The following is a 12,073-nucleotide window of genomic DNA, read 5'->3' on the forward strand; positions in this document are numbered from 1 at the left end:
AAAAAATAAATGTCATACAGAAATTAAAATAAAAGCAACTAGCATACTACTAATGAATGACAACTAAACAGACTTACACACTGAACAGATTCCCATTCAACAGGTAACTTTCTCTTTCGTCTTCTTGTCTTCTTTGTCTTTGTCTTATTTTGTCTTCTTGTCCTTCTAGAAGTAGTTTCTAACAGTATGGCGTCCTGTTGTGTGTTACTTTGTAAAAATTGTGTTAAAATTAGTAATACATTGTGAAGGTGTATTGTAAATAAAAGTATAATTACGAGAAAAGCATAAAAAAGACGTTTCTGGCGTTCGGTCTGCATGATCGCTGTGCGCAAGTGCGGCGCGTTCCCATTTATAGAATTGCTCTTCTCCAGCTGTTTTGCTGGAAATCACTGCGCAGCATGGAAATGCCTGATCCCCTCGACTTCGGAGAGCGCAACTCCGAAGCACTGCGCATCATGGAAACATAGTGTTTGTTGCTCTATAACCAGGTCTATACAGAATTAATTTTATAGTGTAATTTAAGAATAATTAACGAGAAAGTTTACGCTCATTTTAACAAGCAGGTAACTAACTAGTGTGTAAGAAGCTAGCAGGTACCTAACTAGTGAGTAAGAAGCCAGCAGGTACCTAACTAGTGAATAAGAAACCAGCAGGTACCTAACTAGTGTGTAAGAAGCTAGCAGGTACCTAACTAGTGAGTAAGAAGCCAGCAGGTACCTAACTAGTGAATAAGAAGCTAGTAGGTACATGTACCTAACTAGCGAGTAAAAAGCCAGCCTAGGTACCTAACTAGTGAGTAAGAAGCCAGCAGGTACCTAACTAGTGAGTAAGAAGCTAGCAGGTACCTAACTAGTGAGTAAGAAGCTAACAGGTACCTAACTAGCGAGTAAAAAGCAGCAGGTACCTAACTAGTGAGTAAGAAGCTAGCAGGTACCTAACTAGTGTGTAAAAAGCTAGCAGGTACCTAACTAGCGAGTGAAAAGCCAGCAGGTACCTAACTAGTGTGTAAAAAGCCAGCAGGTATCTAACAATCAGGTAAGGTAAGCACCTACCTATCTTCACTCCTCTTTGCCATTTAAAGTTTACTCTTTTAACGTTTATCTTCACCACATTCACGTGTGGCTGTCCCTCTACAACTCGCCCAATCACCTGCTTCTTACGCAGGTCATCGTCCCTCTTATGGTCCAGAAGATTGACCGCTGCTTGTGCCCTTTCGGGAGGACACATATCCGTTGAGTAGTTTGGCCCTTCTACAAATCATATCTTCCAGACAACCAAGAATGCCAAAATATGGTTAGACCGAGAGCAAATGGCATAAAGCAATATAAAATATACTTTTGAAAGGTAGTTTAAAAGTTTAATAAGGGAGTTTAAAAAGAAAACATTTTTTTGCTCAGCTCATGATGAAAAAACTGAAATTTCAAGATTTAAAAAAAACTTTAGGCTGGCCTACATTTATTTTATACATCAGGTTTAGATGTCTGGGTCCTTGTTCAGACCTTCAACATGAAATGTTTTCTGATTATGACAAGATTTTAAGCTAATTAAACCCAATTTACAAATGACACATAATGTAACATAAAGGAAATATACGATTTCTTACAATATTATAATTTTAGAAAACTATTACTTTTAGGCAGTATGAGGTGATTTTAAATAAATTGTTACTAAAATCAGAGATGCAGCAGTGGGGTCAATGCAGCAGTCTTCTCTGACCCCTCAGAATGGTTGAAAGGAAGCACTGTTATATGTATTATCAGCATGTCATTCAATAATATTATTGTCCGCTTAAAGCACTTAATTTTTATAACAAACTTGATTATAATAAACATCTCATTTCAGCATTTTACTGAAGCCTTTATTCTTCTTTTAACAAAAAATAAATAACAAAATTTACAATGGTTGAAACAGCACTCTTGTAACAATTCACTAGGAAGCCTGTCTAGAGTATTCAACTAGCTGAGACGGGTCCACACCAGGTGACTACATGACGATTTTATAGTCGCGTATCGTCTGTTACAAAACTTTTAGAGCTGAAGCCCTCTGAAAGTGAAATTTAAAGCATTAAGAAATGCTAGTAGTAGCATCAGCCTTTCAATGAATGCTTCTTTCATATAAATGTCAATGATCTTTTATTATTGACTTAAATTTCCGTTATGCCGCCTTTAATACAAATTGTACATTTTAAAGTATTAGTTTTAATAGTTTTATTTTTAAAATATTTCTCATTCTAGATGATGAAACATCATTTTAAAGCGAGAAAATGTTATTATAAGTCACGTTACTTTCTTTCAGTGCATTTCTTGTTTCAATAAAAAACTTACTCTCCGAGGGTCATCAGCAAATCACGACAGAAAAGGACGGCGTAAATATCAAGCACTTCTAATAGACATGAATACACTAGGACTCAATTTTAGCATATGCCGCGGTGTCAACTGCAGCTTATGCTTTATGTTGTTTTATGCAGTGCCAACGAATTCGCTCAATATTTTTTCAATGTGCTTCAGCCTTCACACACAGAGACTATATTACAAACACCAACAGCGGTTGTAGTAATTGTCAGCAATCTTGGCTGCGTTAAAGAGATTTCTCCTAGTCAAATGGTTAACAATTGAACTTATAGTCAGATGGTTAACAATTAAACTCATAGTCAGATGACTAACAGTTAAATTCATAGTCAGATGGTTAACAATTAAACTCATAGTCAGATGGTTAAAAATTAAACTCATAGTCAGATGGTTAACAATTAAACTCATAGTCAGATGGTTAACAATTAAACTCATAGTCAGATGGTTAACAATTAAACTCATAGTCAGATGGTTAACAATTAAACTCATAGTCAGATGGTTAACAATTAAACTCATAGTCAGATGGTTAACAATTAAACTCATAGTCAGATGGTTAACAATTAAACTCATAGTCAGATGGTTAACAATTAAACTCATAGTCAGATGGTTAACAATTAAACTCATAGTCAGATGGTTAACAATTAAACTCATAGTCAGATGGTTAACAATTGAACTTATAGTCAGATGGTTAACAATTAAACTCATAGTCAGATGACTAACAGTTAAATTCATAGTCAGATGGTTAACAATTAAACTCATAGTCAGATGGTTAAAAATTAAACTCATAGTCAGATGGTTAACAATTAAACTCATAGTCATATGGTTAACAATTAAACTCATAGTCAGATGGTTAACAATTAAACTCATAGTCAGATGGTTAACAATTAAACTCATAGTCAGATGGTTAACAATTAAACTCATAGTCAGATGGTTAACAATTAAACTCATAGTCAGATGGTTAACAATTAAACTCATAGTCAGATGGTTAACAATTAAACTCATAGTCAGATGGTTAACAATTAAACTCATAGTCAGATGGTTAACAATTAAACTCATAGTCAGATGGTTAACAATTGAACTTATAGTCAGATGGTTAACAATTAAACTCATAGTCAGATGGTTAACAATTAAACTCATAGTCAGATGGTTAACAATTAAACTCATAGTCAGATGGTTAACAATTAAACTCATAGTCAGATGGTTAACAATTAAACTCATAGTCAGATGGTTAACAATTAAACTCATAGTCAGATGGTTAACAATTAAACATTTCTCAATCAACACGTGTGACCATGTTTTATGCGGCACGTCTGGCTCATTTATACTCATTTTTTTCGCGAGTAAAATCCTTAAACTGATGCACCAGATGTGAGCTTTTGTTGCCTTTTTTCAAAAGGTTCGACTACCAGCGCTTATCTCCCATCACGTTGTGTAGACCCGTCGTCAGCAAAACTACATTGAAAGTAAAGCGTTATGTGATGCAAGAAGATAATTGTACATAGCATCTAAAGCCTACCAAGGTCAAGGACTCCACCACAACAATGAATAATGGTTTCGCATACCACCACCGAATGTTAATAAATGAAGAGCAGAGCTACGATAAGGACTTGGGATAAGGTGAGGGAGATAATAACAATGAAAATGATTAACTAGCAAAGGTCAAGGACCAACACTAGGACTCATCTACAGGAAGGATAGGTAAGGGCTGACAGGACAATTAATCACCATGAGTGTGAAGAGGTGAATTTGTGTATCTTTCTCCACTTCGCCTCCGTAATATCCCTAAGAAAATGGGAGGAGCTGTAACAATCTAGTGTGAAACAATACTTAGATACAATTTGTATCTGCGGGTCCAAGGCCTCAACCAAAGACCATAAGGAAAGAGTTTAGTTTCATTGCATCAAGGTCAATAACACACTAGAGCGGGTTGCAATAAACACCAGCGGGACTCAAGTAGCAAAAAGGCGTTAATGTGTGAGCGAGGGGTGAGCAAGCTGCAAAACGAGAGATACCTGGTATGGATGACATTGACTGACCGCTAGAGACACTACGCCAGCTATCTGTATGACAAGTCATAACAAGTGATGACAGAATAGAAATAGAGAACGAGCCCATAAAGAGCTTGGAGTGCAGCGGCCAGTCTCCAGACATCCAAGCTAAACATGCCACTCAAACAGTCCAAAATAAGGAAATGAGGAAATTGCACAATGTAGTACCAATTGTTGGTGAGGGTGTGGTGTCCAAAGGGCACATGCTGCTGCCTGCCACATTACCATAGTACCACTGATTCCAGCTCCTGGCAACTGCACAACAAGCATGCAGTTAGTCTAGTTGTGTTGTATCAAATTGGAAAAGTATGGACATGGAAAAGTATAGGATCACATAGCATGGTCTAGAGCTAAACACATAGATGAACGCAAACGTAAGTGACAGGTCATGACAGGTCATGAAAGGATGCAGTCAGTGAACGCATGTCTTTTCTTCTGTTCAACAGTAAAACCTTAATGGACCAAAGCTTGGATTTTACCTATATACTTGATGTAAACATGCAGAGCAACCATAAAATTTGTCTACCATAATAACATATTGATAGATATTAAGTCTACAAGGATACATACAGAACTTTCTCTGAGACACACAAAATGCAGGCTTCCTCAATAACACAACAAACATTCCCTTACACAGCAAATAGTCACATAGAGCAAATATGCTGAAACTATGTGTATTTTGTCAAGTTTCTGAGGTGATCGAGCAGAATACATTTCTTCAAGCTCAAGTGTTCTCCCAGACAGTGCAGCTGGTAGTTATAAAATTTTTTAAGGAGATATGGCCTACCGGCACGTCATGTCATAAGTAGGTCTAGCCCAAGGTCAGCCCTAGCAGCACCTATATTGTCATAACCCTGAAAATTGTTTAGTATGTTGATTTGAAACTAATAACAAAAAGGATTAATAAGTTATATTTTTACAATAATTGAAATTTAACATCTCACTGTACCCTCCAGTTGTTTTTGCTATGAAATAACTCAACGCTTTTTAGATGCAGTTTTCCGTTTGTTGAAACAATTCTCGCAAAACTCACTTGGTAAACAAAAGATTGCTTTGAAACACTCTTGCTTCTGTCAAAAGCTTTTCCAAAGCAGAAATAGTTTTATTAGGAACAGATAAATCGCAGTTAGACCAAGTGTATACTGCTGCAGGAACCTAGGCAGGTAGCACAAGAGAAGATGTGATAATTGCTTCACATAGAGGAGCGTGAACATGACATCGATGTAGTTTAAGTCAGTGTATTTCTAGCTTTTGTATCCTGTACAAGTTTACACTGAGCTCTCCATTTAGTTAGCTATAGGATATCATAAAGCTACAAATATCTGTATAGTAAAATCTAGTTTTCACTTTCACCATTGCATATTAAATTGATGCTGCCATACGATATATGGTAAGATTTATCTGTAAAACAGGAGCTATAAAGGACGAAATTATAAAACTTGCAACTACTTTCAGCATATGACACTAATTTTAGCTAAAAAGAAATAATTGTGAAATTTTAGGTTTACCACTGTCATACAGCGTATATCCTAAGGAATCTCGAGCAAACTGGTTGATTGTGTTCATCCTGATAAGGGGAAACATGGCTCAGTTTAATAACTAGACTTGAGTCAAAGGCTGTGTCAACACCTAATCCAATTGACAAATCAAATGTCTAGTTTTTCATATCACATGTATATACATTCTAATATACGTATTCTACTCCATCTCTTACTAGCTGTTTACATACAGCATATACTATCCACTACTCACATCATATACTCATTTAAGTTCCATCTTCTTTTTTTCTTTTTTAGTATTAGTGAGGTCAACAGAATTCTGTGTTTTCATACTAACCTCAATAAATATTATATACAAACAAACAAACCTAACGACTAACAAACGATAGCGCTTTTAAAGACTGAATTTGAACTGTTACTAATAATCTGTCTAAAACAAACTAGTCAGAGAAATCTTGTTGTGTTGGGTTTTGTTATATTATGTTCTTTGGTTCAGAAACTATATTACTCATATACTCAAAAAGGCACTATTCAAAAAGAAGAGAAAGACTGATGTTTTAAGGTATGATTCAGTTATACTAGTTGAAATGACAAGGTCTGTGTACCACTCCATAGAATCCTAAAACTTATAGCCAACTGCTCAGACAATCCAATCTTTTCTACCCCGCATTATGCAGTGCTAAGAATAAATCTCAATCTGATATCCATGTCTATCAGCAACACGGGGAGACTAGCTCAGCCTGAGTATTATACTGTAGCCTGTGTTTAATTACAGCACAATATTCAATGTTTTATTTCTGGTTGTTGCGTGTTAGTTTTTATTTGAAGAGAGATACCAAAGATTGCATAATGTTTATAATTTATTAGCCATATTTTGATTCACTCCTTGTTTATCAAGTTGAAAGTGACAGTTGATGAATATAGAGTTGGTTGTATAGAAGCATGAGTAGATTGCGTGATTGTCTCATCAGAGCATTGCTTATCTCTCACCTGTCATAGTCAGTCAGGCTAACCCTAAAGGCTGGTTCACACTATATCGCGGTATCTCGGCAATGATGCCACACTACTTCTGGTGATCGTCCATGATAATAATGTTCACACTATCATACACTCATCCGCGTTGGCACAGCAAATATTCTGTAATGTAGAGTTCTCTTTTTTTTCTCAAAAGAACCTCTTTGCCTTTGCGTGCCCGAATCAAATACTACCAGCAGCAACTACATGTATAATAAAAGGAAATAAATGAATCAAACTATTCTCGACAGCGAATTACCATACAGCGAATTACCATCGTCATAATGGTGTATATTGTATAGACTGTCATCAATGACCGGCGAAATATCGGTAAGGTTTAACAGCCGCAAACTTTACTGACATCCGCATTGCCTCGTCGATGCCTTTGGTTTACGATGCACATAGTTAAAGAATAATCGCCAACATACGGTGACATAGTGTGAACCAGCCTTTAGGTACAAGCGTCAGTAGACTTGCGTAATGTGATATTAGAAAGAGAGAAATTGAGCAAACAAATACAGCAACAATAGAACAGAAATACAACATTTTAGTATTTCAACCATAAAAATTCTAATAACCGATTCTAATAACTTTCCTCCAGCACCATCTCTCAGCAGCAAAGAGTTTTTTATTCTATAGAATGATTACGCTTGAATGGTCCACTATGTACCGGTATAAATGCTTACAAGGGGAGATACGGTATCTGCGTTATTTGCAATCTTACAGCTATGATAGTCAGTGTGCACCATACTCTGGGGATATATCACACTTGGAAACAAAAACACGCTACATCTATCATCTTGACAAAAAATAAGCCTAACACACTCTGGAAACCAATGCCATTTTGCTAAACACTGGTCATCTTTTGAATCATTGACAAGATTTCTAGGCTCTTATCGATATCATAAGCAAATGCCAGATAAAGATTTCTAGATTCTTATTGGTATCATAAGCAAATGCCAGATAAAGATTTCTAGATTCTTATCGATATCATAAGCAACTGCCAGAGAAAGATTTCTAGATTTGTATCGGTATCATAAGCAACTGCCACATAAAGATTTCTAGATTCATATCGACGCAATTGCCCAAATAAAGATTCCTAGACTCATATCGGTATCATACGCAACTGCCAAATAAAGATTTCTAGATTCATATCAGTATCATAAGAAATTCCATATAAAGATTTCTAGAATCATATCGGTGTCATAAGCAACTGTCAGAGAAAGATCTATAGATTCGTTTCGGTATCATAAGCAACTGCCACATAAAGATTTCTAGATTCATATCGGTATCACACACAACTGCCAAATAAAGATTCCAAGAATCATATCAGTATCACACGTAACTGCCAAATAAAGATTCAAGACTCATATCGGTATCATCAGCAACTGCCAAATAATGATGATAATAGCTAATAACACAACCACTAATAATAATAATAATTAAAACTAAAACAAAAAGGATCATCACAAGTATTTTTCATGATCACAATTTGTCGGTTTACACGATAGCCACAGCTCTGTCCGTTTATAAGCCTTCTAATCGACAAATAAGAAATAAGGTACGTATATTTGATTTGTTGAAATGAGTGATACTCATTGAACAGATTATAAATTCCATTGTAATTCCTATGTGAAATCAGCTTCAACTGAGATTCGTTTAAGACGAGTCACAGACTCCAGTTGTTAGTAAAAGGTGACTTATGACTTATGAATCAATGTCACGATGTAAACTGCCAGAAATGATAAAGTGCATTATGAATGTCAAAGCCTATGTTTTCTGTTAAAAAAGCAGACTTTTAAATTTACCAATTTTCACGCATTCATGAAATTTTGGACATAAAATTAATGAGACAAATAAAGCATTGGCCAATATGGGGCTCAAACCCATTCAGCTTGTTAGCCAGATGCTCTAACCAATTGAGCTGACCAGCCTTCAAAAGCCTCAGAATAATTGCACCGATCTTCATTCTCTCCGCTTTGCAACAAAAGAGCAAACAGACAAATGGATGGACATGGCCAATAATAATATAGATAATAATAATATAAATAATAACAATAATAATAATGTAGATAATGATAATATGAATGAAGCACATAACTGAGTGGTATAGTAAAAGAAGTCGCTGACTTCCTGCCCCTCCAGTAATAACAACCTACATATATAAAAGGTATACTCACTAACACAAATTAAAATTACCTGTTCGATCATAAAGATTCCCTGGCTCACTGGCCACCCCTCGTTTGGAGCCACTGGAACTGTTGGAGCCCGTACTAAGTTGCCGAGAACTTTTTAGGCCATCGACTGAGAGATACCTACAAAAAATATATTATTTGCTCTATCTCATATTATTATGAGGTTCATAACCTGGTGCCTGTTCACCTGGTGCCTGTTCACCTGGTGCCTGTTCACCTGGTGCCTGTTCACCTGGTGCCTGTTCACCTGGTGCCTGTACACCTGGTGCCTGTACACCTGGTGCCTGTTCACCTGCTTATCAAAGAGAGTCATAATGTGCCAAGCATGAAGAAAAATGCTGGGAAACTGCTGAAAAAGCTAAAAATTAGTCTAGTCTAACAGTAAGTCTACAGAGGATGGTAAGAGAGCAAAGATATACAGTAGACGGGTGAGAGATGGAAGATATACAGTAGATGGATGAGAAAGGGAAGTTATACAGTAGATGGGAGAGAAAGAGATGGAATATATACAGTAGATGGGTGAGCGAGGAGGATGTACAGTAGATGGATGAAAGAGATGGAAGATAGACAGTAGATGGATGAGAAAGGGAAGTTACGCAGTAGATGGTGAGTAAGGGATTATATACAGTAGATGGAGAGTAAGGGAAGTTACACAGTAGATGGTGAGTAAGGGAAGATATACAGCAAATGAGTGTGTGAGATGGAAGATATACAGTAAATGGGTGTGCGGGAGGGAAGATATACATGTACATTAGATGGGTGAAAGACGGAATATATGCAGTAGATGGCTAACAAAAGGAAGATATACAGTAGATGGGTGAAAATGCAGGGTGTAAATCAGTGCAGAAAGGGAGAGGGAAGTGGAGATGGATAGAACAGCTGAAAAAATAGCAATTCTAGAGGAGAGACAACAAAGGAAAATAGAAAGATACCTTTGAGGGTGGTTATCACTGACGGGCTTGTTCAAAGTGTGCAGGCTACCAGACATGCTGGCGCTGCCTGAAACACTGCTGCCGATGATGTGTTTGACAACTTCTTCTACATCCTTCTGCAGTTGCTACAACCCAGGTGTCTACGATGTTGTATAGGTAAAAATTATATTCCTCTAGAGTGTACTCATTTTGAAATGTGAATGGATATGCAAAATATGCCTCTGTACATGAATATATAGAACATAACAGCAAAGCGAGTACAACATAATATATAGATGTGTTAGTTATGGGCATGAGCACAAAGGCAGGTATAATATACATGTAATGTATAGCTGATGTGTAAACCGATAGACATGTTGGTTAAGGGTATGAGGATACGCCCACCTCAAACTTTTCATCTGATAGGAACTTGGTAATAGACGGCTCGATTACTATGCTGAGGAAGTCAAAGCCGGGATTTGCCCACCTACAGCAACAGGATGCAAATGCTTGGAAAACAGAGTAGAGGCATGGTATCAAAAAGCAGCTTGAGTATAGCAGAGAGAAACCTTAACTTACGATCACCTCGACATACGATCACCTCGACATACGATCACCTCGACATATGATCACCTCGACATATGATCACCTCGACATACAATCACCTCGACATATGATCACCCCGACATACGATCTCTCGACTTACGATCACTTCGACTTCTGATCATCTTGACTTCTGATCACCTCGATTTCTGATCACCTCGATTTCTGATCACCTCGACTACTGATCACCTCGACTACTGATCACCTCGACTTACGGTAATTTTACTTACGATCACTTCGACTCACGGTCGCCTCAATTTACAACCTCCTCAAGCAGGAATTTTTCAACATTCAGCTTAAGATGTTTGCGTCAACATGAAAAATAATTTTTTAACACACGGCATCTGAAGCTTCTTGAAATGTAAGTCCTATAGCTCAGTACAATTCTCTTTCACATAGGTTGATGCTTGGAAAATATTAAACAGTGCTGCATACTTTTTTACTTTTACAATCATGGGTTCCACAAAGAAGAGTGAGATTATTGGTGGAGGTGAAGAAAAAAGGTCTTTTCTTTGAATTTAAGCAAGTAATAATAAAAAAAACATGAGCAAACATCTTTATATAAACTCTTGAAAAATTCTATGACACTCTGCGGGGGTTATTGCAATGCAGGAAGCAGAAATTATGCAAAAAGAAAGCCTGAAATGAGATGAAGCGAATAGACTGGCCATGATAATTAGAGATAAAATTGGAAAAACTTGAATATAAAAACAAAAATATTAATGACACAAATGATCGTTTAATGTTGACATAATTAAAGTCAGAATCAGTTCGTATTCTTATCTTAGCATCCATCTACGCACTGTCCGTGTCCTATAGTACCAAGGCTATACTTCAACACACCTGTTTTTAGCATAGAGACAAAATGACAATCAAAATCTCTTTCACTGATTATCATCTTATTTATTTAACTTCTTAGACATCATTTAGTATCTTTACACAGCTTTATATACAGTCGAATCTTGAAATATGCGTTTAATTAGCCTTGTATATCCATCTACATGTACTCGTATGCCAATCGAAATAATCCTATTTAAAAGGTTTGAAATTGAATAAGTGTGTTCAAAAACTAAAAACATCTTGCTATTAGTTTAAATTATAAAGATAGGCGTTTTAAATAATCAATAATTCCATATATTTTATCAATGCATGATAAAAGGAAAGAAAGAATTATAATAGAGCCACAAAGATATTCAATCATCACATCAATTTGCCTTTTCAGCTGAACTTCCATCAGTTGCATTTATGAGAAAGCCTTCGCTGCCGAATAAACACACGATGTAAATCAGGCCGTGTTCTCTTTGTGCACTCTATATGTAGTAACAGCTTCCCCTAAACAATAGCTCGTATCCCTAGTTGTAGCTCATGTGTAGTAACAGCTTCCCCTAAACAACAGCTCATATCCCTAGTTGTAGCTCATGTGTAGTAACAGCTTCCCCTAAACAACAGCTCGTA

The 12,073-nt window shown here is 36.5% G+C and overlaps 1 protein-coding gene across 6 annotated transcripts in view; it reads right to left on the minus strand.

The window, feature by feature from the left end:
- Positions 1-12,073, minus strand: part of LOC137405509 (mitogen-activated protein kinase kinase kinase 4-like) — a 48,903-nt gene that overhangs the window by 10,045 nt on the left and 26,785 nt on the right. The window contains exons 22-27 of one of the 6 annotated variants that reach the window (XM_068091800.1): positions 10,421-10,502; positions 10,037-10,161; positions 9,109-9,224; positions 4,361-4,408; positions 4,074-4,130; positions 1,053-1,250 (exon numbers count right to left, since the gene is read on the minus strand). In XM_068091800.1, coding sequence (XP_067947901.1) covers positions 1,053-1,250; positions 4,074-4,130; positions 4,361-4,408; positions 9,109-9,224; positions 10,037-10,161; positions 10,421-10,502 — 626 coding nt within the window. Of the gene's footprint in view, positions 1-1,052; positions 1,251-4,073; positions 4,131-4,360; positions 4,409-4,564; positions 4,652-9,108; positions 9,225-10,036; positions 10,162-10,420; positions 10,503-12,073 lie in introns of all 6 variants that reach the window. The other 5 variants (XM_068091799.1, XM_068091802.1, XM_068091803.1 and 2 more) reach the window with 5 other exon arrangements.

Source organism: Watersipora subatra, chromosome 9 (genome assembly GCF_963576615.1).
Source record: "Watersipora subatra chromosome 9, tzWatSuba1.1, whole genome shotgun sequence".
Taxonomy (NCBI): Eukaryota; Metazoa; Bryozoa; class Gymnolaemata; order Cheilostomatida; family Watersiporidae; genus Watersipora; species Watersipora subatra.